At 41.0% G+C, this 27,954-nt stretch overlaps 1 protein-coding gene across 1 annotated transcript; it reads right to left on the reverse strand.

Annotated features, from left to right (window-relative positions):
* Positions 1-1,957: 1,957 nt before the first annotated feature.
* csnk1da (casein kinase 1, delta a) lies at positions 1,958-27,715 on the reverse strand. Its single transcript, XM_022200035.2, has 9 exons — positions 27,240-27,715; positions 17,047-17,157; positions 13,037-13,185; positions 12,364-12,592; positions 12,104-12,274; positions 11,872-12,020; positions 10,485-10,653; positions 10,220-10,332; positions 1,958-4,321 (listed from the first exon to the last, which is right to left on the reverse strand). Exons 1-9 carry the CDS (start codon positions 27,313-27,315, stop codon positions 4,271-4,273), a joined length of 1,218 nt encoding a protein of 405 aa, XP_022055727.1. The 5' UTR covers positions 27,316-27,715; the 3' UTR covers positions 1,958-4,270.
* Between the last annotated feature and the right edge of the window lie 239 nt (positions 27,716-27,954).

Here is a 27,954-nt window from a genome sequence, read left to right on the forward strand (position 1 = left end):
TGAGGAATAAATAAAGCGAGGTGACGTCAACCCTCCCTCTGGACGGGCAGCATGTGTGTCACTCTTCTCACCTCTACCCCCTTTTACTCAGGCCTCCTGGGGTAGCGCTCCAGATGCCTGGTTTGGTCATGGATGAGCACATTTTGTTCCTATAACAACACACCCACAGAGCAGAACATCACCTCCATCCTCTGCTTTCTGTCCTCTTCTACTGGACTGGGAGTCTGCGCTGGGCCGGTTATTCTTATCCTGGATGCGTTTACCTCTGCACGTCCTCCTGTTGTATAACTGTCCTGCTGCAGCATGGAGGAGATCTGCTGGTTCACAGTGTCACCTAGTGGTCAGACTGAGTCACTGCAAGGAGCTGCAGCATAACTCCAGCACTGAACATGCAAATCCTAAAACATGCAGGAGGTGTGTAAATGTTCTTGTCCTGAGACCAAATCTAAAAAATAAATGTAGGAGAAAAGAATCTTTAAAATATTTTTTTAAAAATACAAAATAAATCTGGAGTTCTTCCTAAAATAACATTTTTCTCTTGTCCTGCCCCCTGATGACCAAACGTAATCTCAGATAAAATAGTTCAAATGAAATTTAAATCTACTTTTTTGATATCATTTTTTTCATTCATGTCTCCTGAAATTATGGGAACAATTTTTTAATCAACATAATATTTTAAATAATAATTGTTACTCACAAAACATGTCCCACAGCCTGTTGATGACGTTTCCGTCATTTTGTGTCTCATTTTTGAGGTTTTCTGTCTTATTCTTGTCATTTTCTGAATTATGTTTGCCATTTTTTGTCTCATTTCTGTCATTTTATGTCTCATTTTTTGTTGTTTTTTCTTTCATTTTTATCTTGTTTTTGTCTTGTTTTCTTTCTTATTTGTCTTTTGTGTCTTGTTTCTGCTATTTTGTGTCTAATTTTTGTCATTTTGGGTTTGTCATTTTGTGTCTTATTTCTGTCATTTTGGGTCGTTTTCGTCATTTTCTGTCTCATTTCTGTTTTGTCTCATTTTTGACATTCTCTAATTTTGGTGTTTTCTGCCTTGTTTTTGTCATTTTTTGTCTCATTTCTGTCATTTTGTTTATTGTTTTTGTCGTTTTCTGTTTCATTTCTGTCATTTTGTGTCTTATTTTTGCTGTTTTGTGTCTTGTTGGCCATTTTGTTTATTGTTTTTGTCATTTTCTCTCTCATTTCCGTCGCTTAATGTCTTGTTTATATCATTTACATCATCAAACAGTTTTCCTAAGGAATGGGCAGATCAAAGCTGTGTCCTCTCTTGTTTTTCTTCTTTTCATCACATTGTCAGCCTTGACAGAATGTCTCTCTCTACCTCATATTATCAGGATCAGACTCATTCTTTGGACTGTTTTCCATCAGTCAGTTTGTCCTCTTGGTCAGCAGTAACAGAATTCAGTGATTTAATTAATAAGCTGTAAACAAAGAAGTGAATCCTGCTGTGCTTGCTATGAAAGCCAAATAGGATGTCTGTCGTTCAGAGTCGGTGCAATAAGCCGCTGTTTCAAGCTCAGTTTTCAGGTATTATTCACTGTGTTTCTTCAAAACGTTGCCTAAGTTGCTCTGAACTCCAGGGGCAGCTGATGCTAATATTAATAATCAAAGTAAATACAGAAGAACTTACATTTTCATCACGATTGGGGAGACAAATTTCATCGCTATCTAATATTTTTTGAGACATCTCAAATCACAAATGAAGAATAAATTTGAGGAAACCAGCAGGATTAATCCCAAAAGTGCATCTAGTAGTTGTTTGAATGTTAATCATCAACTAGTTTATTTATCAATTGATCAGTTTAAGCATTTTTTAAAAAGAGAAAAGTCTAAATGATGATTATATTCGCTAAAGTGCCCCCCTGAACCAAATCCCACTAAAACAAACGCCTCATTTACAGTTCCAGTCAGTCCAATCAATAAAAAAAACACCACCATATACAAGTACTTATTAATTTATTTACACAATTTTAAAATACACAATACAGTGGCAATACAAATGAGGAGCAAAAGTCTTAAGGTGGGAGTGGAAAGACATTCCCCATGAATCCACAGTAAGAGATGCATTGTGGGACATGAGCAACCATCTCCACTGCACAGTTAAAAGCATAATCTGACAGGAAGTGTCAAAAAAATCATCAAGTGAGGCAGACGTGACCGTCTGCAAAACGTATCCCATGTAAAGTGTACTTGCATTTATCATAGCCATCATTAGTGAGACAAACAAGTTAATCCATCACTTTTTTCTTTTTTTTGTCTGTTTTTCAAGCCCACAGGTGAAGAAATATTTAGAAAAGAAAACTGCCGCAGCAGGAAGTCTAATGGAGTGAGTCGTTCCTGTCCGTCCGTACAAGACGGAGCATCCTAAACACAACAACAGAAGCAACATGTACGAATCACCACTACGAGCCTTTCCTCCTCCAACTACAGAAGACGGCCTACAACACTCTGCAATCAGTCTATCACATCGACAAGTTTTCTACTTTTAAAATCTGCAGGGTTCAGATCGAGTTGTGAAGAAGAGCCGTGGATGGCTCCGGTGCCGCTGAGACGACAACTCGGTCCGTTGATGTCCAAAACCTCCGTTTGCTTCCGTCTGGCCAGATGTTAAACCGTCCGTTTTCTACTTGAACTCTCAGCTCGGCTCACAAAGACCACAATCTGTCTCTGGAGGAATTTGGTCTCCTGTGAAGTAGCGGCACTCGCAGACAGAGATGAAATAAATTGAGGCAACTAAGGCTAAAACAGAAGCTCCACTGGTGTGGGTCAGGCACCCAGATGCCGCCTCCTACATTTCCCACAATGCAACTCGACCACATGTTTTTTTCAAGCCATTTCAGAGCTCGTTTTTGCAACTGGATAGGACGAAGATCTACATCTGTACAAACGTTAAAATGCCCCTTTAACGCAGCAGTAGTCGTAGTAGAGGACATCTTTAGCGACTACTCTGAACTGCAGGTGTTGTTTAACGGCACAAGCCCAATAATAAACAGAGAATGAAGTAAAAAGCAGGAGGAATTCCTCTTTTTTAATCCTGAAACTGACAAACATTAGCCAAAGTTAAGCTTCTGTCCTGCAGTGTAGATGCTCTAACACATTATTCAAGCTCTTAGGAGGCTGATTTTTGTGGTGTCTAGAGTTGCATTTACCCAAAAAAATAAAAAAACATCTCAAAACTGAAAGCGAGTTTTTAATGAGGTTCAAGGTAGAACTGACTGAAAATGAAGCAGAAGGACAGACGGTGGACAGCGAGGTTGAGGAGGCAAAGGAGTTAAAAATAATAATAATAAAAAAACAACCCGACGTTTTCACCCCCCACCCGTTTGAGCTTGTACAACCCTATAAGACAGAACCACACAAACACACACACGAAAACCACGTCACTAAGCACCGGGTTTAAAAGCGTTCAGTGTGGACATCATCCCGACTATCTAACCGATCCTTTCACAGCTTTACCCACAGCAGTCACAACCTGAAGACAGAAAAAACACAAAAATGTGCTGCAAGTTTTTGGATTTTACCACGACGTCCTGGTTCCAACGCACCTGAGGAGGACGAAGACGAAAAGATAAAAAAAAAAAAAAACGATGCACGATGGGATCCGAAAGGCCTTCAGTCCCGCTAGCTGTGAATCTAAACCTCACACATCTATAAAATAAAAGACACAACGTGGGATTTAAAGAGTCTTTCAGGACACAAAAGGCACCATGTAACTGCCACGGTGGTGTCGTCTTGCTTTTAAAATAAATCCCACAGACTATTCTCAACATCTAACAGGCTTCTCCGTCTTCACACTCCTGCCACCAGCTGGTGTAGGAGAAGTTATAATGCTAAAGAATAAATTTAAGTAAAATCATAAATCAACAAAAAAAAAAAAAGGTGAATTCATGGCTTCATCAACAGTGAGGATGAAGAAGAAGAGGAGGAGGAGGAGGGAGTGTTTCTTCCACCAGAGAAGGAAAAAAAAAAAAAAAAAGAAGAAGAAGGGATGCTGTGGCTGCTACTTTGCCAAGGTGGTCGTTAAGGCAACCAAACTGTCTCTGACACACACTCCCAATCACACACACACGTTTCTCCTCCACTGCAGAAGCTCAGCGGGGGCTCAGACTGAGTCCTGGTCAGCGGTCCGTTGTAGAAGTAGTCCGAGTCGTCCCAGAGTCCGGGCGATGGCCTGGCGTGTGTGGAAGAGGGTGTGTATGCTGCAGGTGGTGTGTGTTGAGGCCTCCACGGTGCTCGGATGGACGGGAAGGTTTCACCGAGGAGCTGCAGACTGGAGGCCGCTGGGCGTGACTCTGGACAGAGCCTGGAGAGACACGAGGAGGAGAGGTTGGCTTTAACGGAGGAGGGAGGAGCAGGTTTAAAGCGTTAGCTGAAGGAGTGTTTGTCAAAGTGTGGGGCGCACAGAAATACTCCAACTGCGCTGACCGGTGTGCAAATCTGTACTTCAGAGTCCGTGGCACAGACTCTGAAGTACAGATTTGCACACCGCCCATCGCAGTTGGAGTATTGTTGTTCGCCAACGTAACTCGATGACGTCACCACCTCGGCTCCTCTACTCCGATTTTTTTTTTTTTTTTTAAACAAGGGTGTCAAACATGAGGCTCGTGGTCCAAAAGTGGTCCTCCAGAGGGTCCAATTCGGCCCTCAAAGTGTAAAATTACAGAGAAGACATTAACTGCAGATTGTAAATCAGTAAAACTAGAAACTTAAAATCATTTCTAGACCATGACAAGCTGTTTGATCATAAAGTAAAATACTAGATTGTTCAGTTCCAGATGACTAAATGTTGTGTTCCTTTGTAGACACTCTAAAAGTTATAATGTTGTAAAAATGATAAACTGAGGCGTAATATTATTAAAATTGGGCTTATTTTTCTAAAGAAATTTCAGGACGATCATAAAGTTTTGTGAAAAGACAATTCATTAAGTGAGAACAGTTTCAGAATGTATTTTTTAACTAAAACAAAGGAAACATCAGGAGTTGTGGTTATTTATAAGTTATTATTCTGTGGTTTTACTGGATCACTGGAGATCAAACTGGGCTGAATGTGGAACCTGGACTAAAACGAGTTTGAGTTTTTGTCCTCTGAAAGATCATCTGACAGATAAAGTTTGAGAAACACTGACCGGAAGGAAAAGTTTTTGGAAATATGCTCCCACACTCGCCAGGGGTTAGACGACACGCTCAACGCCACGATGTCAAATTAGGTGCAATAAGATTTTGAGTTAGGAACCAAATGTGGACATAAAATTTGAAGGTTTTTGTTTCCCACATCAGCCAGAGTCTGCAGCATTCAGTAGATAAAGTTTTGTAGTGAACCATGTTGGAACTCTGTCACATCGTTTTGTGACATTCTGTTAAAAACATTTAGCAGACACTCCTAAAGTTGTGTAACCACAGGAGCAGCTTGTGTTTTTGTGTACATAAAGGGGACGTGTTGAGGCTGGCAGGAGGACATTACGCTGTCTTCATGGTTGAGATGTTGAACACAGAGACTGAAAAACCTTCACACCAACTTCCGCATTCCATTTGAATCCCTGTGTTTTGTGTGACACGACACTATCCAACTATTTATCGGCACCCCAAAATCATTCTTTACTCGTGTTTTTAGCTGCTGGGTCTGTAGAGAATCCAGAGGAACCAGAACAATACCGGACACTAAGACAACACGGCTACAACCCCACCAACTATCTGAGTTCATAAACACGTCCCCAACCTATTAACACAGCTGCACACATCACCACATGCAGATTATTTTAATTATTCATCAGGATTTAGGTTATTTATGAGCTGCACTCTGATCACACAAGTAGAGATCAACTTGCTGTCAGGCTTTTCTACACAATTACCGTCAACTATCTCACTTAATAATCTCACAAATTTATTGCTAATGTAATGAAAAGGAAAAACTAAAGATGTTGGCTGAGTGGTTAGGGTCACAACCACAGAAACGCTCCCAGCAGTCAAGTCATATCTCTACTGCAACTGACGATAAAAGGCAAAAAAAATCATAAATTATAGATTATTTTTCTGAAACTGTATAGAAAAAAGCGAAACTTATTCTATTGCAGCTGCCGAGAGTTTAATATTTAATGTTATCCCATGAGGACGACGCCTTTAATCACATTTTATGATAAACAGAAAATGAGATCACAAGCAGTATTTAAGGGGAATAATCAAAGCTTTGGGTCCACATCAGTACAGAAACATTACATCAGCTTATCTGTACAGAACGTGATCTTACTGCTGGAACTGCAGCTGCTGGTTGTAGTTTTCAGACTAACTGGCTGTTCTGCTCTTTAACCTCTAGGGGGAGTGTTAGGTCCACAGAGAACCAGAGAACAAAGGATCTAATGAAGCCGTCAAACAGCAGAGCGTACCCGGACGAGCTCAGCTGCTTTTTCAGATTTCAGTCTGTTGTTTACTTCAGAAATGGAACCTGGAAGCTTTTAAGAACTTATAGCGCAAAGGGGGTTGATTCTGCGTTATTTTGACACAATATAAGGCGCATTATCATTTCAAAGAGTGTGTCCAAACTGCTAAGGGCATTGTCCTTATTTCTAAAAGGTTAAAGGGTTCATGTGTCCTCGTCACTACTATGTTGACGGGTAACGGCACATCTGTTCGACAAAACAGGAACCCGAAAGGTGGCGTCACACTGGAGGTCGAGGACAGTGGAAGCAAAAGCAGAAGTCGAGGCAACAGCTGTTTGGTTGCTTCATGTCGGGAATTAAGTTTGAATTGGGAAAAAAACAAACAAAAGCGGAACAAACAAACATGTGGTCCGAGTGAAAAGGGAAACTCTTTGTCCTGACAGTGCGTTTGTGCTGATGCACGCTTTATGTTCTCTTGTGATACACACATCCTTTTTTGAAGTTGCGTCAATGTTTTTTGGGCTACTGACCACACATGATCTATTCCTTAATATCAACTGATACGAAACTCTCCCTCCTTCCTTTGTTGTTCTTAATTCCTTGTTGGATAAGAGGTATTTCACTCAGCCTGGAACTAAACGGAAGCCTTTACTTCAAGGAGGATGTAGACTGATTATGGTCATTTTGTTGTTTTCTTATATTTGATTAGCATTTCTTTTTATCAGACATATTTAACAAGGGTAAGTGTTTTACCCAAAGGTAAGACAATCACCCTGACTAACTTCGATGGATAAAAAGAACTGGTAATCAAGAAGGATGTATCTTTGCTGTAGAGGACGATGCACATTGGTTACATGGAATCAGTTGGAGAGAAGAACTCACAAAGAGAAGACAGGCTTCTTAAGGGAAAAGTTGTCTGTTTTGGCTGTTTGTGCATCGGACACATCAGTAAGGATTGTAATAAGAGGATTTCCTGTGCAAAATCTGGTCTCCAACATCCTAGTGTGCTTCACATTCCTCTAAAGGAAACGAAAAAGGACTGATGGAGCGCAAAGGAAACCAGACACAGTACTGGACTGAACGCTGGTGTCAAGTGGGCTAACTGGGATGGTGATCATGATTGGAAACGTCCTATTGTTCCTGTGCAAGCTAAGTCTAAGAAAGATCATGACTGCAAAGGCTTTCCTGGATCTAGGAAGTTACAGCATTGATGCCCAAACTAGGCCTCAAAGGAAAGAAGATGCATATTCTCTGGAGGACGACGGACCAAAAGAAAGCTGTGAGAAGCCCATATAGTCACAGGGCTGGAGGTTGCTGGTTGTGAACGTTCCAAGAGGAAAGGATCTTTAAGGATGGGCTCATTTGAAACCCGTCCATCTGCCTGAGATAGATGCAGAAGACGAGCTGCTGACTGAGATAAATGTCCCTAAGGTCTTGGAACCATTGGAAGTCATTCACAGCGTAGATGTCAAGAGAGGATCAAAAGTTCATGGAATCGTTCACAAACTCTGTAAAACAAATAAGTGGCCATTACCAGATTAACTTACCATTAAGAAACAAGGAGCTCAACGTGCCAAAGAACAGAAATACTGTTGAGCAACGTGCTTCATAGCTGAAGAGGAGGCTTCAGAAGAACTCTATGCAGACTACACGGCCTTCACGAACGATATGGTCAACAAAATCTAGGACGAAACGGTGTCTTAGTAACTTACCTGCGGTCACACAATGAACGCTGACAAGTACACAGTGACTCTGTGTAAAGGCTAGGGACGCTCCACTTAAGTCTCTAAGCTCATCGCTGCCACCATGGCAAGTCGTATGGATGTCTCACGGAGGATGGAGTTACATGTGGATCTTAAGAATTCTGTCTTTTAGACAGTGAATCGGTGCTCAAGCAGATCAGGAATGAAAGTCTTTGGCTACGTTCAGACTGCAGGCTCAAGTGACCCAAATCCGATTTTTTTTGCCCCTATGCGACCTGTATCTGATCTTTGCATGACAATCTGAACGACACAGATCTGATTTTTTCAAATGCAACCCACAAATGTCACTATTCTGCGTTCAAGCAAAACACGTCTTTGGCAGCCCGAAGACGTGTGTCTTGCCGTGAGTGTTAAAAAACAGGTGCTCACATATCTAGGTGAAGGTTGCTCTTGTCATTCTAAAATTCTGAATGAAGTCTGCATCTGTGAAGCCTCTCACATCACTATCCACCACTCCTGGCTGCGACTCTGCACCCACACAGTTCTCTGGACAGACGTTGCTGCCACTGCCCCACAAAATGCCAGGGCCGAAATCCTGGCTCTCTTCATTCTTGACCTTCTCCTTAAAACGATTAAGTTATAAATATGCCGGCTCCGGCTGGACAACAACTTTAAAATGGCCAGACATGCTCTACTGTTAGCGTCCATGTTTACTTCCGTAAACACTGAACACGCTCTCTGCGTGTCGTTGTTGTGTCCTCTTCTGCGCATGCGGGACACTTTTGGGTCGTGTGAGGTTCACACAGGAGATCACATACAAGTCGCATTTTATCGGAAATGTGAACGAACTCACAAAAAAATCCGATTTCACAAAAAAATTGGAATTGAGCATTAAGCCCTGCAGTGTGAACGTAGCCTTTGTTGGCAACCAAGTCTTAGAAATCCTCAAGGTTTCAAAACTCTCCCCATGGAGGCATGTAAACGCTGCAAATAATCCAGCTGATGTGGCCTCCAGAGGTTTGAAAGTGGATGCACTTCTCAAAAATGTGACTTGGGTGTCAGGTCCCCAGCTTCTTATTCCACCTGAGAGTGCAAGGTCTGATAATCCTGAGGATGTACATCAACTTCCAGTAGATGACTGCGAAGTCAAGAAAGCTGTGGCAGTGGATGCTGTTCAGGCCAGAGGAGGTTGATGCTGAGACTTCCATGATAGAGTATTATTCATCCTGGACTGGTCTAAGAAAACCTGCTATCCGGATCTCAAGTTTGAAGAAGTAGCTTATGGATATTCACATTGAATGTTTAAAACCCAGATGGAGGTTTTGAAAGAAGACGGTCTTCACTCCTGTGAAGTGAAATGATCCTAATGGTCTGGAAGCACTGATGCCAAACCATCTGTCGCAATGAAAACTGTACCATCTTCACCACCAGGGGACTGGGGACTCGACAGCGACGGAAGCAAGTTCGATACAAGTCAGGAAAGGATGGGTTAAAGAATAGTTACCTGAAGTGTGGGCCTTCCAGAGGTGGTCTCAAGTGAACCGGAATGTGATCCCAGGAGTAACAGCGTTGAGCACAAACAATGCAATCTGTCAAACTGCATAGGCTCTACAAATATTTCAACAAGAAAAAGAAAGGGAAAAAAAAGGATTTGGGTGTCAGGAGTGGATTAAAACAAAAACAAGTTGCTTGGACCAATCCAATAACAAAGATCTGCCTGCTACAGGAAGCTGAAAGAAGAGCAGCTGCTACACTCTGACCTCCTCCTTCACTTTGATTTTGAATTGTTCTTTTATTATAAGGTTAGAGGGCCATACTGATTGTTGCTAGTATTATTTTGTGATCAAACTGAACAGAGGGATAGTGGGTCACATGGATATGGGCGGGGATAATAAAGCTAATAAAATCACCTGTTACCGTGTTATTTTCCTTTGATCGCTGTGATGACTTTCATTATGAGTTTGAGTACATTATCATGAGCTGATCAGATTTATTTCTTCAATAAAATGCGCGACCTACTCCTTCAAATCTCGGTGAATTCTTTTGTCTAGTGCGTCAGACGAACAGTCAAACCTCAGTCCCTGAGCGACTCCTGTTGGTCGACGTTGCTATCGTGTGAATTACCTGTGAGGTGGACATGCGGGATGTGTCCTGGCGTCCCGTCAGGTCTGAGGAGGAGATGTTGACAGGTGCTCCACGATGAAGACGCATGCTCACCTTCCTCTCCTTCTCCATACCTGAATGTCAAAAAGGTACAAGGCGTCCAATTATAGGAATACATACAACTCAGGGTCAAGGCGTAAAATGAATCAAAGAACATGAAGGATAATGAAATTCCAATCAATGCAGGAAAAACAACAAAACTTGAGCATAAGAAGTGTGTGCTGACCTGTGTGTGAGGCGGGGTTGAGCGGGGATGGGGCTGCGACATCCTGAGGTGCCCTGGCTCTTCCTGAGGCCGAGGCCATGCCCCTGGCCCCGGGGTTCCTGCCATGCCTCAGCCTCTCCTCACGCTCCCGGCGTTCCCGCTCTGCATCTTCCACGGCTCTGTTGGCGCCCTGACAAACGAGACACACACAGTCAAAAACCCAAATTCTGTGGCAGTACTCCAACCATTTTCAAGCTGGTTTTTACTTGTCATGTTGTCTGAAAATACCAACAAACAATCTGTTAATAGGAGCAACTACAGGATGAACTTATCTACATTTAAATGCACTTTCTGCATTCTCTTTTTCCATCTCCGACAAAAAAATACAGAAATCTGCATGTACTTTTAAGTGGAGGGCACTTGATTGAATGTTTAGAGGCCTTTCTCAATCTGTGCTCTTGTCAGCGATTCAGCAAAAAAGATCCAAATGCCCAGAAGTGTTTTTGCTCCTCATGTTTAATGCAGCATGCTCTGGGAGCCCTCCAGTGAACTCGGGGTAGACGACATGCATTTTGCAAAAACCGGCAGCAGTGGCAGGAAACTGTGTCACCAGCTAACGTTTAGAGTCGAGCGACTGAGTTAAAGTTATTTTCTAACTGCTGTGTAATTAATTCCTGTGCTGAAGAATGCTGTTGTTCCAGCTGCAAACTGAAAGCATTCATCCTGCAGCTCTTCTGATATTCAAATTAAGTTCAGCCTGTCAAGTTCAAATTCTCAGGAACAGAAGTTTCTATTTTCACATGATACTTGAAGACAGAGATGTCATTACATGCAAATAAGAAAACAGTTTGACAGAATGTTCAAGAGTTTCAGCTTAAACGTACTAAATACAAACTGCAACGAAAGCAGCTAACGAAACGTTTTATGGCATGAACAAACACGAAGCGTTATCCCTTCCTGGCTCAAACAGCCCATAATTCCTTTAATAATGGAGTCTGATGTTCTCCGTCACCCCCCCATGGCTTCTATGTAGGTCTCCTCAGGGGCGTAAACTGCCTCAGTTTCTCCTTTCCTGGCCAGTGTTTGCACATGTGAGTTCGTTTTTCCAGTTATTTAATGCATTTTGTTCATGTGAGATCAGTTTACCTCAACGTTAAGATCATTTCTTTTCCCTTATTTGTGTGTTTTTCATTGTAGTGAGAACAAAAGTATCACCTGTCTGTCTGCATTTATGGTTACATTCAAGTTTATTTCCCCTCTGTGTTTAAAAAACAGATCCTTAAATGTTATAAATAACTGATATTAACTGAAATTCACCAAAATCTCCTCTTGTAAGCATCTATCTACCAACAGACGACGAGAGGATATTTGGAGATGATAAAGAACAATTATTTGTGTCCTAACTTACAAATTTGAGCATGTTCCAGTCGAAGACATAGTCGTAGGAGAAGCCCTGTCTGTGAAAGAGGTTCCTGAAGAGCTGGCGAAGATACGAGTAGTCGGGCTTATCGTCGAACCGCAGAGAGCGGCAGAAGTTCAGGTAGGTGGCAAACTCCGCTGTGGGGGCAAAGGAGGAGAAAGATCAGAGTCAGAACAGAGCTGGGGATAAATCACTGATGGATGTGGGAGGTCAAACCTACATGGGTAGCCTTTGCAGAGAACCTCGATGGGCGTGGACATCTTCTTTTCGCTGATGCGTTCATATTTCTGCCTCTTGGTGGCAGCTTTGAGGCCCTGCCAGGGCAGAGAACCCAGGTTGAAGTACATGAGGACGTAGCCCAGGGACTCCAAGTCATCCCTCCTGGACTGTTCTGTAAACGCAGAAGAGCAGAGGGTGAGGATCATCGGTCTGCAGGGAGGGGAATGATTCATCTGATCACCTAACAGCGGTCAGCCTTACCGATGCCCAGATGTGTGTTTATGGAGGCGTAGCGGGCGGTGCCGGTCAGGTTCTTGTTCTCGCGGTAGGGGATGTGCTGGTGTGTGCGAGCGTCGCGGTATTTCTTGGCCAGGCCGAAGTCGATGATGTAGACCAGGTTGCCTTTCTTGCCCAGCCCCATCAGGAAGTTGTCCGGCTTCACGTCTCTGTGGATGAAGTTCTTGGAGTGGATGTATTCAATGCGGCTGATCTGGAAGGAAGACCGAGAGACGAACGTTAATGAGGGAATACGGTGGGTTGGATGCAGCTGTTCCAGAAAGTACTGTGGTGTGAGACATCCGATGAGTGAGGAGGCAGAAAGATGGAGCTTTCCAAGTTTGTTTTGGTGATTTTAGATGATGAATCCAGCGTTTTTATAGAGAAGGAACAGCAATGTTGAAGGGGATTCTAGCAACGTTTAGAGCAAATGTTTGAACATGTGAAGAGTTCTGCTTATTTGCTTTCTTGTTGAAACTAACATGAGTAAAATGCAAAGCTTCAGCAAGAAACCATGTGTGCCCCATTTCCACAAACTAATACTTTACGTCCCACCAATCATGCAACACATAGCAAAGCCATGAAAACTGAATGCAGCGGTTTTTAGCTAATGCGGCCACGTTTACGGAATTCACACTGCATCCTCTCTGGCTCTCACCATCTGGTCGGCCAGCAGAAGGACCGTCTTGAGGCTGAACTTTCGAGAGCAGAAGTTGAAGAGATCCTCCAGACTGGGCCCCAGCAGCTCCATCACCATCACGTTGTAGTCGCCCTCGGCCCCACACCACTTTATCGTCGGGATGCCCACTGCAACACATCAGAGGAGTTACGTTTTAGACATTTATTTGGAAGGTTTTGACAGCTTGTGAAAGAAAAGGCCTCACAATTGATATGTTATTGGGGCTATTATCCAAAAAAGTTATAATTCAGTGCTTGACAGAGGGAATTGTGACCATCTGAGTGTATTCATGCTGAATTCAGGATGTTTTGTGTTGTAGAAATAGACTGAGCATTGGGAGGGCCTGTTTTATATCAGCTTATCCTTATCTAAAATATACTAAGTGTGCAGCTGCTGTCTCTGTTAAACCATGCAGATGCTGAGACAGTCTGAACACGCTGTGCCTTCGTATGAACTGGGTTACAGTCAGCTTTCTCCAGTAAGCTGATTTGGTAACCGTCATGTGAATGAGAAACCTGGTTACTGTAATCGGGGAAGGGGATTAGAGAAACCCCATCTCTGGTTAGAATTTCATCCTGTTTTTTTTTTCTTGCATGGGGAAGGAGAGATTCTTGGATAATGTGTGCATATATCTGGAGAACCCCAGGCTGGTGGAGATACGACTGATTAATAATCCAGTAAAAATGTGGACAACATTTCTTTGTTTATTTGCCATGATTAGAATGCAGATCAATGCGGCCGCTGCGCTATTTGCGGTGAAATCATTTCTAAAGATCAGCAGGTTTCATTGTATTTTACGGCAGAGCGTGGACATGTGGAAATGACGTCAGCTCTCCTGTCTGCAGACGCACTTGAGAAATGTCAGTTCCCTTTTCAGTGGATTAGCATCTGCAGGGTCAGATTTACACATGCACTCAGATTATTGAGCAACCAGGAGGTTCAGCGGTGCATGCAGACGTGTTTTCTGGTTCTTTTTTTAGCTACAATTCTACTAATTAACACAGTCAACATAAAACATCCATACTTAACATAAGAAAGAAAGCAAAAATAACATTTATCTAAATTATATTCTCCATCATAGCTGCCTGAATGGTAAAAATCATCTGAATAGTAGGGCTGGTTTCTGGCCAGAGTCGGCAGCAACCCGGCCATTTGGGTGGTGGTAACAAACACGAATGGAGGAGCCGAACACGACGGGATGAGCCGATATGAGCTGAAGGTGAAGGGAAGAGACCAGCTCTGAATATTTTCGTCTGGGGGGGAGGAAGGAGTGATCACATAGACATATGTGTATATGTTTATGTGATCACACAACGGGATGAGCCGATATGAGTCGATGGCGGAGGGAAGACAGTAATGCCGCATATTCCTTCCGCCTGGGGGGCTCCCGCCGTAGCGAACGAATATTTGGATATTCAGGTCCAACCCTACTGAATAAAGCGCTGCTACTATAGATTACAAATGTACACTCAGTCCACGGCCCCATACTCGGAGGCCAGCTGGTTTACTAGTAGCTGGTAACTGGCCGACGCTGCCGACGCGAAGGGGCCATCTGGCATTTCCTTGTACAGGCAGACAGCAACAAAATGCTGCTGCTCAGCACCTAGCACTGCACACACACACACACACACACACTCTGCATCAGCTATTTATATACATACAAATACATCCCACAGTCTGGGTCAGCTACCATGCCCCAATAAATCCTGCCATGCTGAAACAAAAATACAAATGCATGTGTGTGCTGACAGAGGCAAACTGTCTCCTCTATATGAACGATTCAATTAGACTGCCAGCTAGAAAAGCTAATAAGGACAGAGTGAACCTGTAAGCCACCAAAGGACGACTAATTTAAACTTGTGAAGCATGCCAGAGCGGTTGAGCAGCCACCTGTGCAGGACGAGCTACAGAAATGCAACCACGAACCAGATCACAGAAGACAGTTGTCAGTTTTCTTCAACATGTTGCAGACACTACTGAGCCGGCAGAACATTTAAAGATACATTCCCGGATTCTTTTAGTGGCCAGCGGCACAGCTAACCTCCACACACAGACTTAAAATGACAAGTTCTCTCCTGCCTCTCTCATCCTTGTAGCTCGTGGACATGTTGGAGCTTCTCAAGCTATTTGGTATCCTGATAACAGGACCAGAGTTTTTTTAATGCCACGCTTGTTATGTAACTGTATGAAGAACAATGTCAGCTATTTAATGCTAAAATAAAGTACAACTAGACTGCTACTCGACCGCCCTACAGGATGAAGCTCCGTCAAGTGTCACCGGCAGATAAAAATTCAATCATTCAGTCAAAAATCTTCATGGTATAAAACTTTGGACATTCATAAATACTTGTTGAAGACAGTGGAACAGAAAAAATACACACAATAAAGCAAAAACATGAAGCATCCTGCAGAGTTAACAACATAAGATCTGTTGGAAGCCGTGACGCACGTTTGCAATTAAGCATTTACCCCGAACGCCACTTCCTCGTTTTGTTTTGTCGCATTACATAACAAAACAACTCCCAACAATTACTATCACAAGCAAATTTATGTTTACACACTCCACCTCTGGAGAACGGGTTCACCCAGAATGTTCTGGCGGTGCACCAGCAGATGTTTACCAGCTGCAGCGTGCTAGCAGGGTTAGCTTTTCAGAACACCTTTAAACCTGCTTCCTGTAGCCGGAATCTGTCAATAAAGTTTATTCAGTTAAGACAGCCGTGTCTCTAATGCTGACAGAAAGACAGCTGCTCTGCGCAGTTTGGAATCACTTGATATTTGGTTATTTTTGTGGTGCTTTTGTGGTATTTTGCTTATTAATGATGCAACAGAAATGAGGGTGTCCAACATGTGGTCCACGGGCCAAAAGTGGTCCTCCAGAGGGTCCAATCCGGCCCTCAAAGTGGAAAAATTCCAGAGAAGACATTAACTGCAGATTGTAAATTAGTAAAACTGTAAATTTAAAATAATTTGTAGACCATGACAAGTTGTTTGGATCTTAAAGCAAAATATTAGATTGTTCTTTTGTCATTTTGTGTCTCGTTTTTGAAATATTTTTTCTTGTTTTTGTTGTCTTTGTCTCGTGTTTTTGTCATTTTGTATTTCCTTTTTTGCTCGCTTGTGTTTTTTGTCATCTTGTGCTTAACTTCATGCGTTGTTTTGTGCATCGTTTTTGTTGTTTTTTGTCTCATTTATGTAATTTTGTCACTCGTTTTTGTGTTATTTTTCTTGTTTTTGTTCTTTTTTGCCTCAGGTTTTTGTCATTTGGCATTTCCTTTTTAGCTTGCTTGTGTTTTTTGTCTTCATTTTGTGCTTAACTTTATGTGTTGTTTTGTGTTATTTTGTCTCATTTATATTATTTGTCTGTTTTTTTGTTTCTTGTCATTTCTTTGTCTCATTTATGTAATTTTTTGTCTCGGTTTTGTAGGTTACCCATTTTTTTACCCGTTTTTGTCACTGTGTGTCTCATTTTTGTAATGTTTTGTCTTGTTTTTGTTGTTTGTCCTCTTTTTTGTCTAACTTGTTGTTTGGATCATAAAGTAATTACTATAACAGTCAGTTCCAGATACCAGGTGACTAAATGTTGTGTTCCTTTGTAGACACTCTGATCTGGAAGTCGTAATGTGGAAATGATAAACTGGGGCTGAATGTTGATGAAACTGAATTTATTTTCTTCAGAAATTTCAGGTTGTTCATGATGGTTTGTAAAGGGAGAATTCCGTAAATGTGAACATTTCAAGAATGTGGCGTTGTGGTTATGTACAGGTTGTTATGCTGTGATTTTACTGGTGTGGCTCACTGGTTGATTGATTTATGCAGGTACCAAACCCTACCGAGCTACTTTTTCCACTAACTTAGCAAGAATGTCAGTCATTTTCTGTGCAGCAGATGATTTACACTCGTGGATGGAACCTGTTTTGTGAATACTGATGAGTGGTTCATAGAAGCAGAAACAACAGTCACGCATGGCCTGTTGCAGTGCGCCGTACCTCCACCCTGCATCATCTTGTAGATTTTGCTCTCTATGTGGAGCTGTGGGTGTTTGGTCTTCACACATTCCAACTTGATGGCGACCTCCTCTCCGACTGAGATATCGGTACCTGGACAGAAAGAGAGAGAACATTTTACAAAACACGACATTATGCAATCTGCACTACAGACATCGACACGGTCACCGTACATCTTTATATCAAGTTAATCCAAACCACTCACACCGACATGAAGGTAATAAATGTTGTCAACAAGTTGGAATAGAGAAGCTCTGCCTGCGTACACAAGGAAATACCAGCGGTGGTTAACACAGCGAAGGCCGCCAAAGCGGAAGATAAACCCACCAACAGTTTGCACTGTGCGTACCCTGCTCTGCTTTCATGAGTCTACTTGCATGCCCAGAACAAACTCCTCACAGCTATCACTTCATTCTGATCTCACTTCTTTCAGACATTTGAAGATTTGAAGGGATTCCTTTGAAACTGACAATCACTGCTTCAGCTGCTTCTTCCTGAATGTGGTTATGGGGTCCAGTTCCCTCCACATAAACACAGCAACTGGACACCGGGTTACGTAATCCCATTTCACACACACACACACACACACACACACACACACGAGGAGCAGTTCAATGGTGTCGGCCAATAGCAGCACCAGCGAAGCATCATCGATTTCTCAGAATGATGTCATCTAGGTGGGACGAGCTGGACTCAGCAGGGTGGGGTGCACAAGTAGAATCATGACTGTTTAAAGCACAAGAACTGTTCAGGTAAAGCTGCAGAAAAGCCTGCGTTCACGTGGAGATGCAAGCAGCCACTGCGGCAAACTTCTGCGATAAAACAGGAAAACAAAGAGTTGAATCTGGCAGGAGGAGACTCTGCTGCTTCTCATTGATGAAACTCAATTAAACGGCATCGATCCGCCCCTGGCCGGCTGTCCACATCCGCCAAATCACTCTGGGGTGTGACTTTAAAGGGGCAGTTCACCCAAACCACAAAGCAAAAGAGAAGAAATTTGTTGGGTGTAAACATAATATAAATAATAAATTCTTAATAATACCGTTTAGTCTGCTAATAGAGGACACCACCAAATGAAAAGACAACCAAGTATTAATCAACTCCATTAATGGACAACCCTAAAAGCCATATCTGATTTCCCCTTCTGTTTATTAATCTGTTTTTGCTTTTGAAAGTTTATTTTAAACATTTTCAACATAAAAAGAAAACAGCAACAAAAGACAATGTTGCTCAAAAAGGAGTGAAATTGATCAAATATCACCTCTTCTCCTTTAAATGATTCTGAATCTATTCATTCTGCTTCTTCAAACTACTACCATTTATAAACAATAATGACAACAATAATAACAGTGCAAATGATTTAGAATAAATATACACCAATATGTCCGTTTTCATTCATACAGAAGAACCTAACGGCTGTAAAACTCAACAGAAAGAAACAAAACCAGCTCATAATATGCATAAATAAATACAGAAAACTAATTATTAAAGAAATCAATAATGATTAACGGTAACCAGTGGAAACCCCCACTTCACCCCTGTATTCTGTGAACATGCTGATCATGATGGGATACATACACCAAACATAATATTAACATCATAATATCAAATAATAAAAACTTCCTTTCTGTATGGATTCTGCTTACATGTCTGACTTTACTTCCACTTTCTCACAGAAAGATTACATTTTCTAAACAGACAAACATCACAGACGATTAAACACTGATTAAAGCAGCTGAGTATTTCGATGTGAAAAGAAACGATTGATCAAGTAAGCCTCATCATTCTACCTCACTAATCCAGACGATGACATTTAAATTATCCTCATTAGCATTACACCAACAGCTGTTTCATGCCAGTCATGCCTCTGACCGGAACGAACATTAATTATTAACAATAATAATTAATTATTTCAGCTGTAAAGTTTGGTATTTTAACATGGAATTCTATGGGGATTAATTCACATTTTCTCACACAACTGGCCTTCATTTTTCCACAACTAGCGAGGTTAGCGTTTAATTGTTTAGTCGCACACATCCCTAGTATTCATAAGCGATAAACAAGAGCTGTTCTACTGTGTTTACATTTCAATGTTACACAAAGACAGTTAACTGACAGCCAGTTGTTGTTCCAGTTTTGTGCGGCCATCAATCAATCAATCAGCGGCGAACAGGCAGTAGAGGCCTTCCATAGGGCTCTGTATAGAGCTGAGTGTCAGCGTGTTGGCTGCTCTTTTGCATCATAGGAATGTGATTTGTCTGGACAGATTTTTTAGGAGAATGCAGCCCCCCCCCCACTGATCTGCACAGAGAGGGGAGTTTGCATGTATGTGGCGTGTTTTTATCCTGCTGCTGAAACATGCTCAGACATGTTCCTCTACTCTGCTTCACCAACAGCCACAACGGCAGACTAGAGGGGAGATAATCTCTGATATGCAAATACCTGATGACGGCTACAGAAACAGGGGAGAAGGAAACTGTGTTGTAATGAAAAAATGCAAATAAGATAGACACCTCCACTCGAATGAAAGCCGTGTATCGCCATAAATAAATAATAATCCAACACTATAAAGTATGTGCATGTTTATCATCCGTGTAATAACCACAGAAGCACGGCTAATTAACGTAATTCTGAAGTGTCACTGAGAAATTCACAGCAGGGACACGGCAATATGAGAACAAGGCTGATGGGATAGGCGGCGAGCGAACGCAGCCGCAGAATGCTAACAGTCCCCTTCCTCACATACTGTACGGGCATAGTGTGGGAGCAGCACACAGGAAGACAAACTTTAGACCAGGGGTGTCCAACATGAGGCCCGTGGTCCAAAAGTGGTCCTCCAGAGGGTCCAATCCGGCCCTCAAAGTGGAAAAATTACAGAGAAGACATTAACTGCAGATTGTAAATTAGTAAAACTATAAATTTAAAATCATTTCCAGACCATGACAAGTTGTTTAGAACATGAAGTAAAATACTAGATTGTCTATTGTTCTTTTGACGTTTTGTGTCACATTTTTGTAATATTCTGTCTTGTTTTTGTTGTTTTTCTGTCTGACTTTTGTCATTCCTCTCATGTTTTTGTCGTTTTGTGTTTTTTTTGTCATTTTGTCCCTTTTTTGTCATCTTGTCTTGTTTGCATCCATTTTTTTGTCGCTTTGTAACTTTTTCATCAAACTTTCTCTCTTTTATTTTGTTTGCCTCATTTTTGTCGTTTTGTGTCTTATCTTGGTAATATGTTGTGTTGCTTTTGTCTGATTTTGGTCATAAAGTAAAATCCTGTATCGTCCACTTCCAGGTGACTAAATGTCGTGTTCCTTTGTAGACACTCTGATCTGGACGTCGTAATGAGGAAATGTCATTACATTTACTTTGAACATGTAATCTAAAACCTGAAATGAAAAACTGAGGCATAATATTGCAGAAATTGAACAAAATTTCAGGATGATCATAATGTTTTGCAAAAAGATATTTCCTTAAATGTGAACATTTTCATACTGTAATGTACTTTTTTAAAACTAAAACAAACAGAAAAAGTTGGAGCTGTGACTATGTAGAGGTTGTTATGCTTTTATTTTGCTGGTCCGGCCTACTTAAGATCAAACTGGGCTGAACGTGGAACCAGAACGAGTTTAGATCCTGCAGGCGGTGAGGTTCAAAGCAGGCCTGTTAGGATGTACTGCTGCTGCTTTATTAACATAATTTACTACTGTGAGAAACCTTCGACACAGCCACAGATTTTTTTAAAGTTACTCTGGAGCAGCTTTCTAAGATGACGTCAGTGAATCCACCGTAACCTGCATAACACTGAGGAGGCAGCAACAGAAACGAGTCATCGGTTTGAAAACTGAGTCACTGCCAGCATTAGGCTCTTCTTAAGTTCTCTGTTACGGCAGCAGCTCTAAATCAACCTTGCTGTTAGTTTTGCTTACATAAGCAGGCCCATCCCGTTTGGCAACGACTGCTGGAACCTCTTCAGTTTACGACATATCACAGGCTGAGTTATACAACTCCTGGTCAGACAGGTAACAGGCTGAAGCAGCGCTTTACGACGCTGTGAGAGGCTGGGAGCCGTTTTCACAACGTTTGCTGCCCAAATAGTTTTTACTAAAACACCGAGGAGGACCAAATTTTCTTTCTCACAGATCCAAAAGCCCTGAAGCAATAATAAAGCAATGATCCAGAGTATTTTAGCCCAGATCGAAACAAAAAAAGGTCATTTTTTTAACCTTATTTTAATAAGTTTCACTTTTAATCTGTGGATTATTTTCTGGATTAATAAAGTAGTTGTTCAGTGCCATAAAATAGTGATAAAAGTCAGGATGTCAGAGTTTCCAAAGCTCAAGAAGATGTCCCCAAATGTATTATTTTAGCCACAACTCAAAGATATTCAGTTTATTGTGACAGAAGAGGAGTTCAGACCAGGGGCATCAAACTCATTTTAGTTCAGGGCCACATTCATCCCAATTTGACCACTGAAATCACAGCATACGAACGGATAAACAACAAACCCAAATCTTTCCTTTGTTTTAGCGCAAAAAAGTACATTCGAAAAATGTTCACATTAAAGGAATTGTCTTTCTACAAAACATCATGAACAAACTAAAATCTTTGAAGAAAACCAAGTTGGATTTCAGCAACATTATTCCTCAGTTTATCATTTCCACATTACAACTTCCAGATCAGAGTGTCTACAAAGAAACACAACATTTAGTCACCTGGAACTGAATGATACAGTATTTTAGTTTATGATCAAAATGACAAAAGTCACGAACGACAGAAACAATGCTCAAAACAACAAATACAGCAAAATGCAAAATGACAAAAATAAGACGAAAACACAAGCGAAAGGAAAAACAAAAACATGAGACAAGTCAGGAAAAAAACAACCCCCCCTCCCAAAAAAAATATTCCAAAAACGACACAAAAAAACAAAAGAACAATCTAGTATTTTACTTTATGATCCAAACAACTTGTCATGGTCTAGAAATGATTTTAAATTTATAGTTTTACTGATTTACAATCTGCAGTTAATGTCTTCTCTGTAATTTTTCCACTTGGAGGGCCGGATTGGACCCTCTGGAGGACCACTTTTGGCCCACGGGCCTCATGTTGGACACCCCTGCTGTAGACCTTTTCTCTGTCCCAGATCTTTATTAAAATGGTGCAAAAATAAAACTGGACACCTACACCTTGCCTAAGAGAAAATTCTAAATTTGTCCACATTTTCATTCCACTCTCTGATCTAATAATGCAGTAAAACAGGCGCCCAGCATGACGGGGATGGAATATTTCTTTGGACGATACTAAACAAGTATTGACGTCTGATCCCATGCCATGAGCAGAAACTATTCCACCTGAGGCGGTTTGGACAGTGACGAACGGAGCAGCCAGATTTTTGGAGCCTGTTTCAACACGAACCCAACGAACACATCACCCACCACAAAACACAGCAACAGGAAATCTCCGTGGAAAACCGGCGTGACTCAGCCGACTGACTAACCGCTCTTTGGGCATAAACGCCGATCTGTCATGACAAACCGCTCAAACATTACACGCCATTTTACCAGCCCTATGTGAACATTCGATGGTCCACATTTGGACCCGGTCGGAGCACACAGAGTACGAGGCTTTGCTCCAAGAACTGACCTCACCTCCTCCTCCTCCTCCTGCCAACAACAAACAGCCTCAGAATCCACCGCTCAGACACACCAAGCTGCTCACACATTGTTAACACTCGCTGCCTTCACACACTGCGTGGGAGCGATAAAGTGGGAATGACTGTGAAATCCAGTGGCATCCCAGTTACAGTCCAACTTGGATTTTCTCTGCACATTTTAGAATTTGTTTTCTTTGCAATTTAACATTTCAAAATTTCCTCAGCTTCTTTGACGTAATTTTTTTTTACGATGAGTACAAATGAGTGCTGCAGGGTGGGTGATCTTAAAGAACCGCGCAGTGTTCTGTCTGATTAACGACGTTACGTCACATTAGTCACCGGCCACTCAGAGGGGAAGGGAGGGAGAGATGAGTGAAGACAAAAACACACAGAGCGATTATGCAAGCAGCTGGCAGCTCTCACTATCAGTCCAAACAACAAGTCATGTGGAAGACAGACGGGATCCAATTAATGCATTTATTAACCTTAGATCTTCTGCATTTCAATCATGGACTGCTTTACCCCAGTCTACTCCAACCATGAGGTGTTTAATGTGGCTTAACTAAGACTGCAGAGTCAGCGTTGTGAGATTTATTGATGTCAGAGAATAAAACCCTCTAAAGATATGCTCATACTGCCATAGAACCACATGTAAACACTTTATAGGGACTTGGGTGGGACCATATGGGTTTATCAGTGCTATGGTGCACAGGTCAGCCAGTTCAACCATCTGCTATTGCTCTTTAAATACATTTTATTTGATCGTAGCTATCATCAGAATGTCAGAGAGTTTTGTTGAAACAAAAACACGGGAAGAATTTAGCTCAATAAAAACAGCATTAGCCAGTAAGGCTGCTTAGAGAGCAAACTATGCACATAGGCGTGTCCCAACAAAAGAAGCCTTCACTGACCAATCTGACACTTACTTCTTTTTAGGGGATCTTAAATATGACTGATTAAGTTGGACTCAAGCTTAAAGGGGTTTTCAAACCTTTAGTTCTGCTCACAAGCTGAAAAAAGTGAAGTAAAAACCGGTCTCACAGACTGATTGCTCATCCTGCAACAATAAAACACCATCAGGTCCAACAGGAGAGAAAGTAGCGCAGGGACTAACAGCGACAAAATAACGGCCGTAAATTATAATCATCTTATGTGGAAATAGTTTCGAGGGAATACTGTAGGATCGCTGTGTCTTTGTATGAATGAACAAAGTCTCGGCTGATCAAATTTAACACAAAACTTTCCCACCTGTTCAAACGAATGCTAGCACACCTGAGCTAATTATTTTTAAATTTCAGTTTAAAGAACCCTGCGCTAGCTTTTCAACTCTGTCAGGGATATTTTTCATTTTTGCAGACCATTTTTAGGTGGTTTGTCTACTTTTAAAATAAAAAAGTAGACAAATACCACAAGCAAGACAAAAAACACACAAAACAAAGAACAAAGCGAAACACAAAACGACAAAAATAAGACGGAAAAAAACACAAGGGAAACACAAAATTATATAGACATGAGACAAACAACTAAAGCCAGACAAAAAACAGGACAAAATATTACAAAAACAAGACACAAAATGACAAAACTGAGACAAATAACATGAAACAAAACAAAAAAAATTAGAGAAAAAAGTTACAAAAGGACAAAAAAAAATGGACAAACGACAAAAAAATTACACAAATCACACATACAAGAAAAAACACAACACAAACGATACACAAAACAACTAATAATAAAGCAAAGCACAAAATGACAAAAAGACAAAACCACACGAGACAAAAAGGAAACAAAATGACAAAAATGAGAAACAAAACGACAAACATGACAAAAAACGAGACAAAACATTACAAAAATGAGACACAAAACAACAATGAACAATCTAGTATTTTACTTTATGATCAAAACAACTTGTCATGGTCTAGAAATGATTTTAAATTTATAGTTTTACTAATTTACAATCTGCAGTTAATGTCTTCTCTGTAATTTTTACACTTTGATTGGACCCGGATTGGACCCTCTGGAGGACTATTTTACATTTTTGCTGACCGTTTTCAAATGCATGCTGTAAACAAATAATTTTTGCACGTTCTGAAAATTAATTAGCAGATCCCAGAAATCACAGTTAACTCCCCTGGTTTCCTGCAGTGACGACATAAAGCATCCGTACTCCTGTCTAATAATAAATCAAAATAAACCCTCAGGGCAACAGCAGCAAATGCAAAGTATTTAATGAGCTAAATTCAATTACTGACTGAAAGAGCAGTTATAAAACACAACAATACTGACTCTAAAATTGTCAAGTAATTGAATCTATAGTAATCCAATTTAAAATAAAGGGGCTAAAACAAATACATTAGTATGATCCCATGGGAAACACTGTCAATCCAAATTAGTATCATTAAGAAAATAAATAAAATGTCCTCAATCACATTCTCCAAAAAGTTCACGTAATCCTTTGCAACACCTGCTACAAAAACGGACAAATAAATCAATACTTGTATGAGGGTATTTGCTCAATTCAATGAATGATCTTGTGACTGAGTCACAGCCAGACCTGGTTATCTGTTGTTCAGGTTGATTAGATAGATGCCACTTAAAGCCCCTCATGAATTAGCAATGCTGTCTTTCTATTGTTGTTCAGATGACGAAGTTTAAAGCTCAGAAATGTGATCAGCTGTTGGACCTGCAATATGTCCACGGGAGGATTTATTACGATAAAGTGGGAGGAACCCGGCGTCTAAAAGACGTCCCTAATGTCAAACACAACCATGTAGACTTAAGACAGCCGAATAATGTGTCTTTTCAGAGCTCAGTATAAATACAGTCCCCACTATTACTATCAACATGAATGATGGGATCCTGGCTAATGGTCTTCAACAAGCACATCTAATGTTCACTACAACCTCAACCAACAATGAGAGGAAACAAATCCAATCAAGTATAACAAAGATGACCAAATCAATAGCCAGCAGCCCGTGGCACTTCATAGATGGGACTATTTACAGCGGTGGAAAAAAGCTTTAGGACATCCTAAAAACTTTACACAATCTCATATATATCATGACATATTGGCGGAAAAATCTTATTGTGTTTCGACACAAAAGTGCCTAAAAAAGGAACGAAACATTTAGTGACAGGTATCTGGAACTGAACAATGTCGTATTTTACTTTATGATCAAAACGACAAAAGTCAGACAAAAAAACCCAACTAAATATTACAAAAACGAGACACAAAAGGACAAAACTATGAGACGACTAAAGTCAGAGAAAAAAAAAACAAGAAAAACGTGACAAAATATTACAAAAACCAGACACAAAATGACAAAAGAGCAATGAGCAATCTAATATTTTACTTTATGATCAAAACAACTTGCCATGTTCTACAAATAATTTTAAATTTATAGTTTTACTAATTTACAATCTGCAGTTAATGTCTTCTCTGTAATTTTTCCACTTTGAGGGCCGGATTGGACCCTCTGGAGGACCACTTTTGGCCATCGAGCGTCATCTGATCAAAAGTACAACCCATAATCTCACATTTTCAATAAGAACATCTTGTTATGGTGATAATAATCGATGGAAACCCCTCACTGATAGAACCTTTTGATTCATCTATGGGCAGGAGGAGGAAACTAAACTGGCCTGCTGTGTTCAGAGGAAGATGTTCAGCATCTATAAATAAAGGCTGGAAGTCACTTCCCACTGCAGGGACTTAAATGTAAAACCTGTTTAGCTCTTCTGTTCCCAGATAAATACGAGCTCCAAGTATGTAAAAGCAGAAATATTAGCCAGCTATTCGAGTAATAAAGGGTTTAGCTACACAGCAGCCGGTGGCACTTTGTGGATGGGACTATATATGATGAAGCAAGTAGATTTTACTACCTACGTTAATATCAGGGACCTCTCAGCTGGTTCACAGGTCATAGGGTGCTGTCTAATCAAATTTACAACACAATCAATAAGAAATGCTTGTTATTGTGACAATAAGCTTTGGAAACCCCTCACTGAAACAGCCTTTTGATTCATGTAGGCAACTAAACCGGCCTGCTGTGTTCAGAGATGGATGTTCAGTATATATAAAAATATATATAAAGACTGCAGGGACTTAAACGTAAAACCTACGCTCTGTTTAGCTCTTCTGTTCTCAGATAAAAACCGATTCCAAGCAGGTCAAAGCAGAAATATTAGCTAGCTATTCTAGTAATAAAGGGTTTAGCCAAACAGCAGCCGTCAAATTCAACTTCTAACACGGCTCAATTGGTGATAAATTTCCTTCTAAAAATCAAACACATTGAAAAAAAAATACACAGTTTACTATAAAATAATTCAATTTAACAGATATTACTGCTAACTGCAGATCTAATCAGACAGCTAGCATTATAGCTAATGATGCTAACAGCTGATTGACTTATCAGCTCGGTTAGGGAGACAACCGGTTGGATGACTCAAAACAGGTCTATTTAACACGTTAAACAAATGGAAATGAAACAAATCATCACTACAGGAGTTTTTTATGATAATTTACCCAGATAGATGTCTCCAAACGATCCACTTCCAATCTTCCTGCCCAGTCTGTATCGGTTTCCCACTCTCAACTCCATGTTGAAGAAATCTGCTAGCAAAAACCGCTCGCTAGCTCAAAAAAATTAGAAAAAAAAAATACAATAATGTTCAGTTTACGAGCTCGTTTAAAAGCAGAAACGGGCAAAAAAATCCGTCAGCGGAGATCTGCTCAAGCGAAGAACCGGGTCTTCTATATGTAATCTCTCTCAGTCTTTCGCCTCTTGTTTTAAAAATGCACCAACCTCATATTGTGACAATATGGGGCTCGTTAGAAAGCTTAGAGGGTGTACTTTCTGCTCCCGTTGTCGTTGATGGCGCTACGTTTTATTTCTCTGAGGATGAAGACGGATTTTCGGCGAGGTCGCGTTCAGGATCGAGCCCGGGACCTGTCGCTCTGTCTGCGGCGTCTGGCTCTCTGTAGAGACGCTGCTCGAGAGCTGCGTCTGACGTAACCTGAGTGCTGGGTGAGAGTGGCCAATAGACACCTTTATACGTAACAGGGCGAACCCGCAGCCTTTGTTATTCAACAGCTCTGCGCTCTAATCCTGTCAGTGACTTAAAAACCTGATCGTATGATTAAAGAAACACATAACGACATTTTTTTTTTTTTACAACACCTGGTGATCAAAGTAACCTGATTAAGTAGAGACATTTACAATGGAAGTGCTGCAGTTTCT

This window comes from Acanthochromis polyacanthus, chromosome 2 (assembly GCF_021347895.1).
Source record: "Acanthochromis polyacanthus isolate Apoly-LR-REF ecotype Palm Island chromosome 2, KAUST_Apoly_ChrSc, whole genome shotgun sequence".
Taxonomy (NCBI): Eukaryota; Metazoa; Chordata; class Actinopteri; family Pomacentridae; genus Acanthochromis; species Acanthochromis polyacanthus.

Coding starts and splice junctions, on each gene's coding strand:
- csnk1da (XM_022200035.2), bottom strand. CDS start 27,315: ATGGAGTTGAGAGTGGGAAACCGATACAGACTGGGCAGGAAGATTGGA. Junction 12,275..12,363: donor AAACACACATCTGGGCATCG/GTAAGGCTGACC, acceptor CTGCGTTTACAG/AACAGTCCAGGAGGGATGAC. Junction 10,333..10,484: donor CAACCCCGCCTCACACACAG/GTCAGCACACAC, acceptor TTTGACATTCAG/GTATGGAGAAGGAGAGGAAG.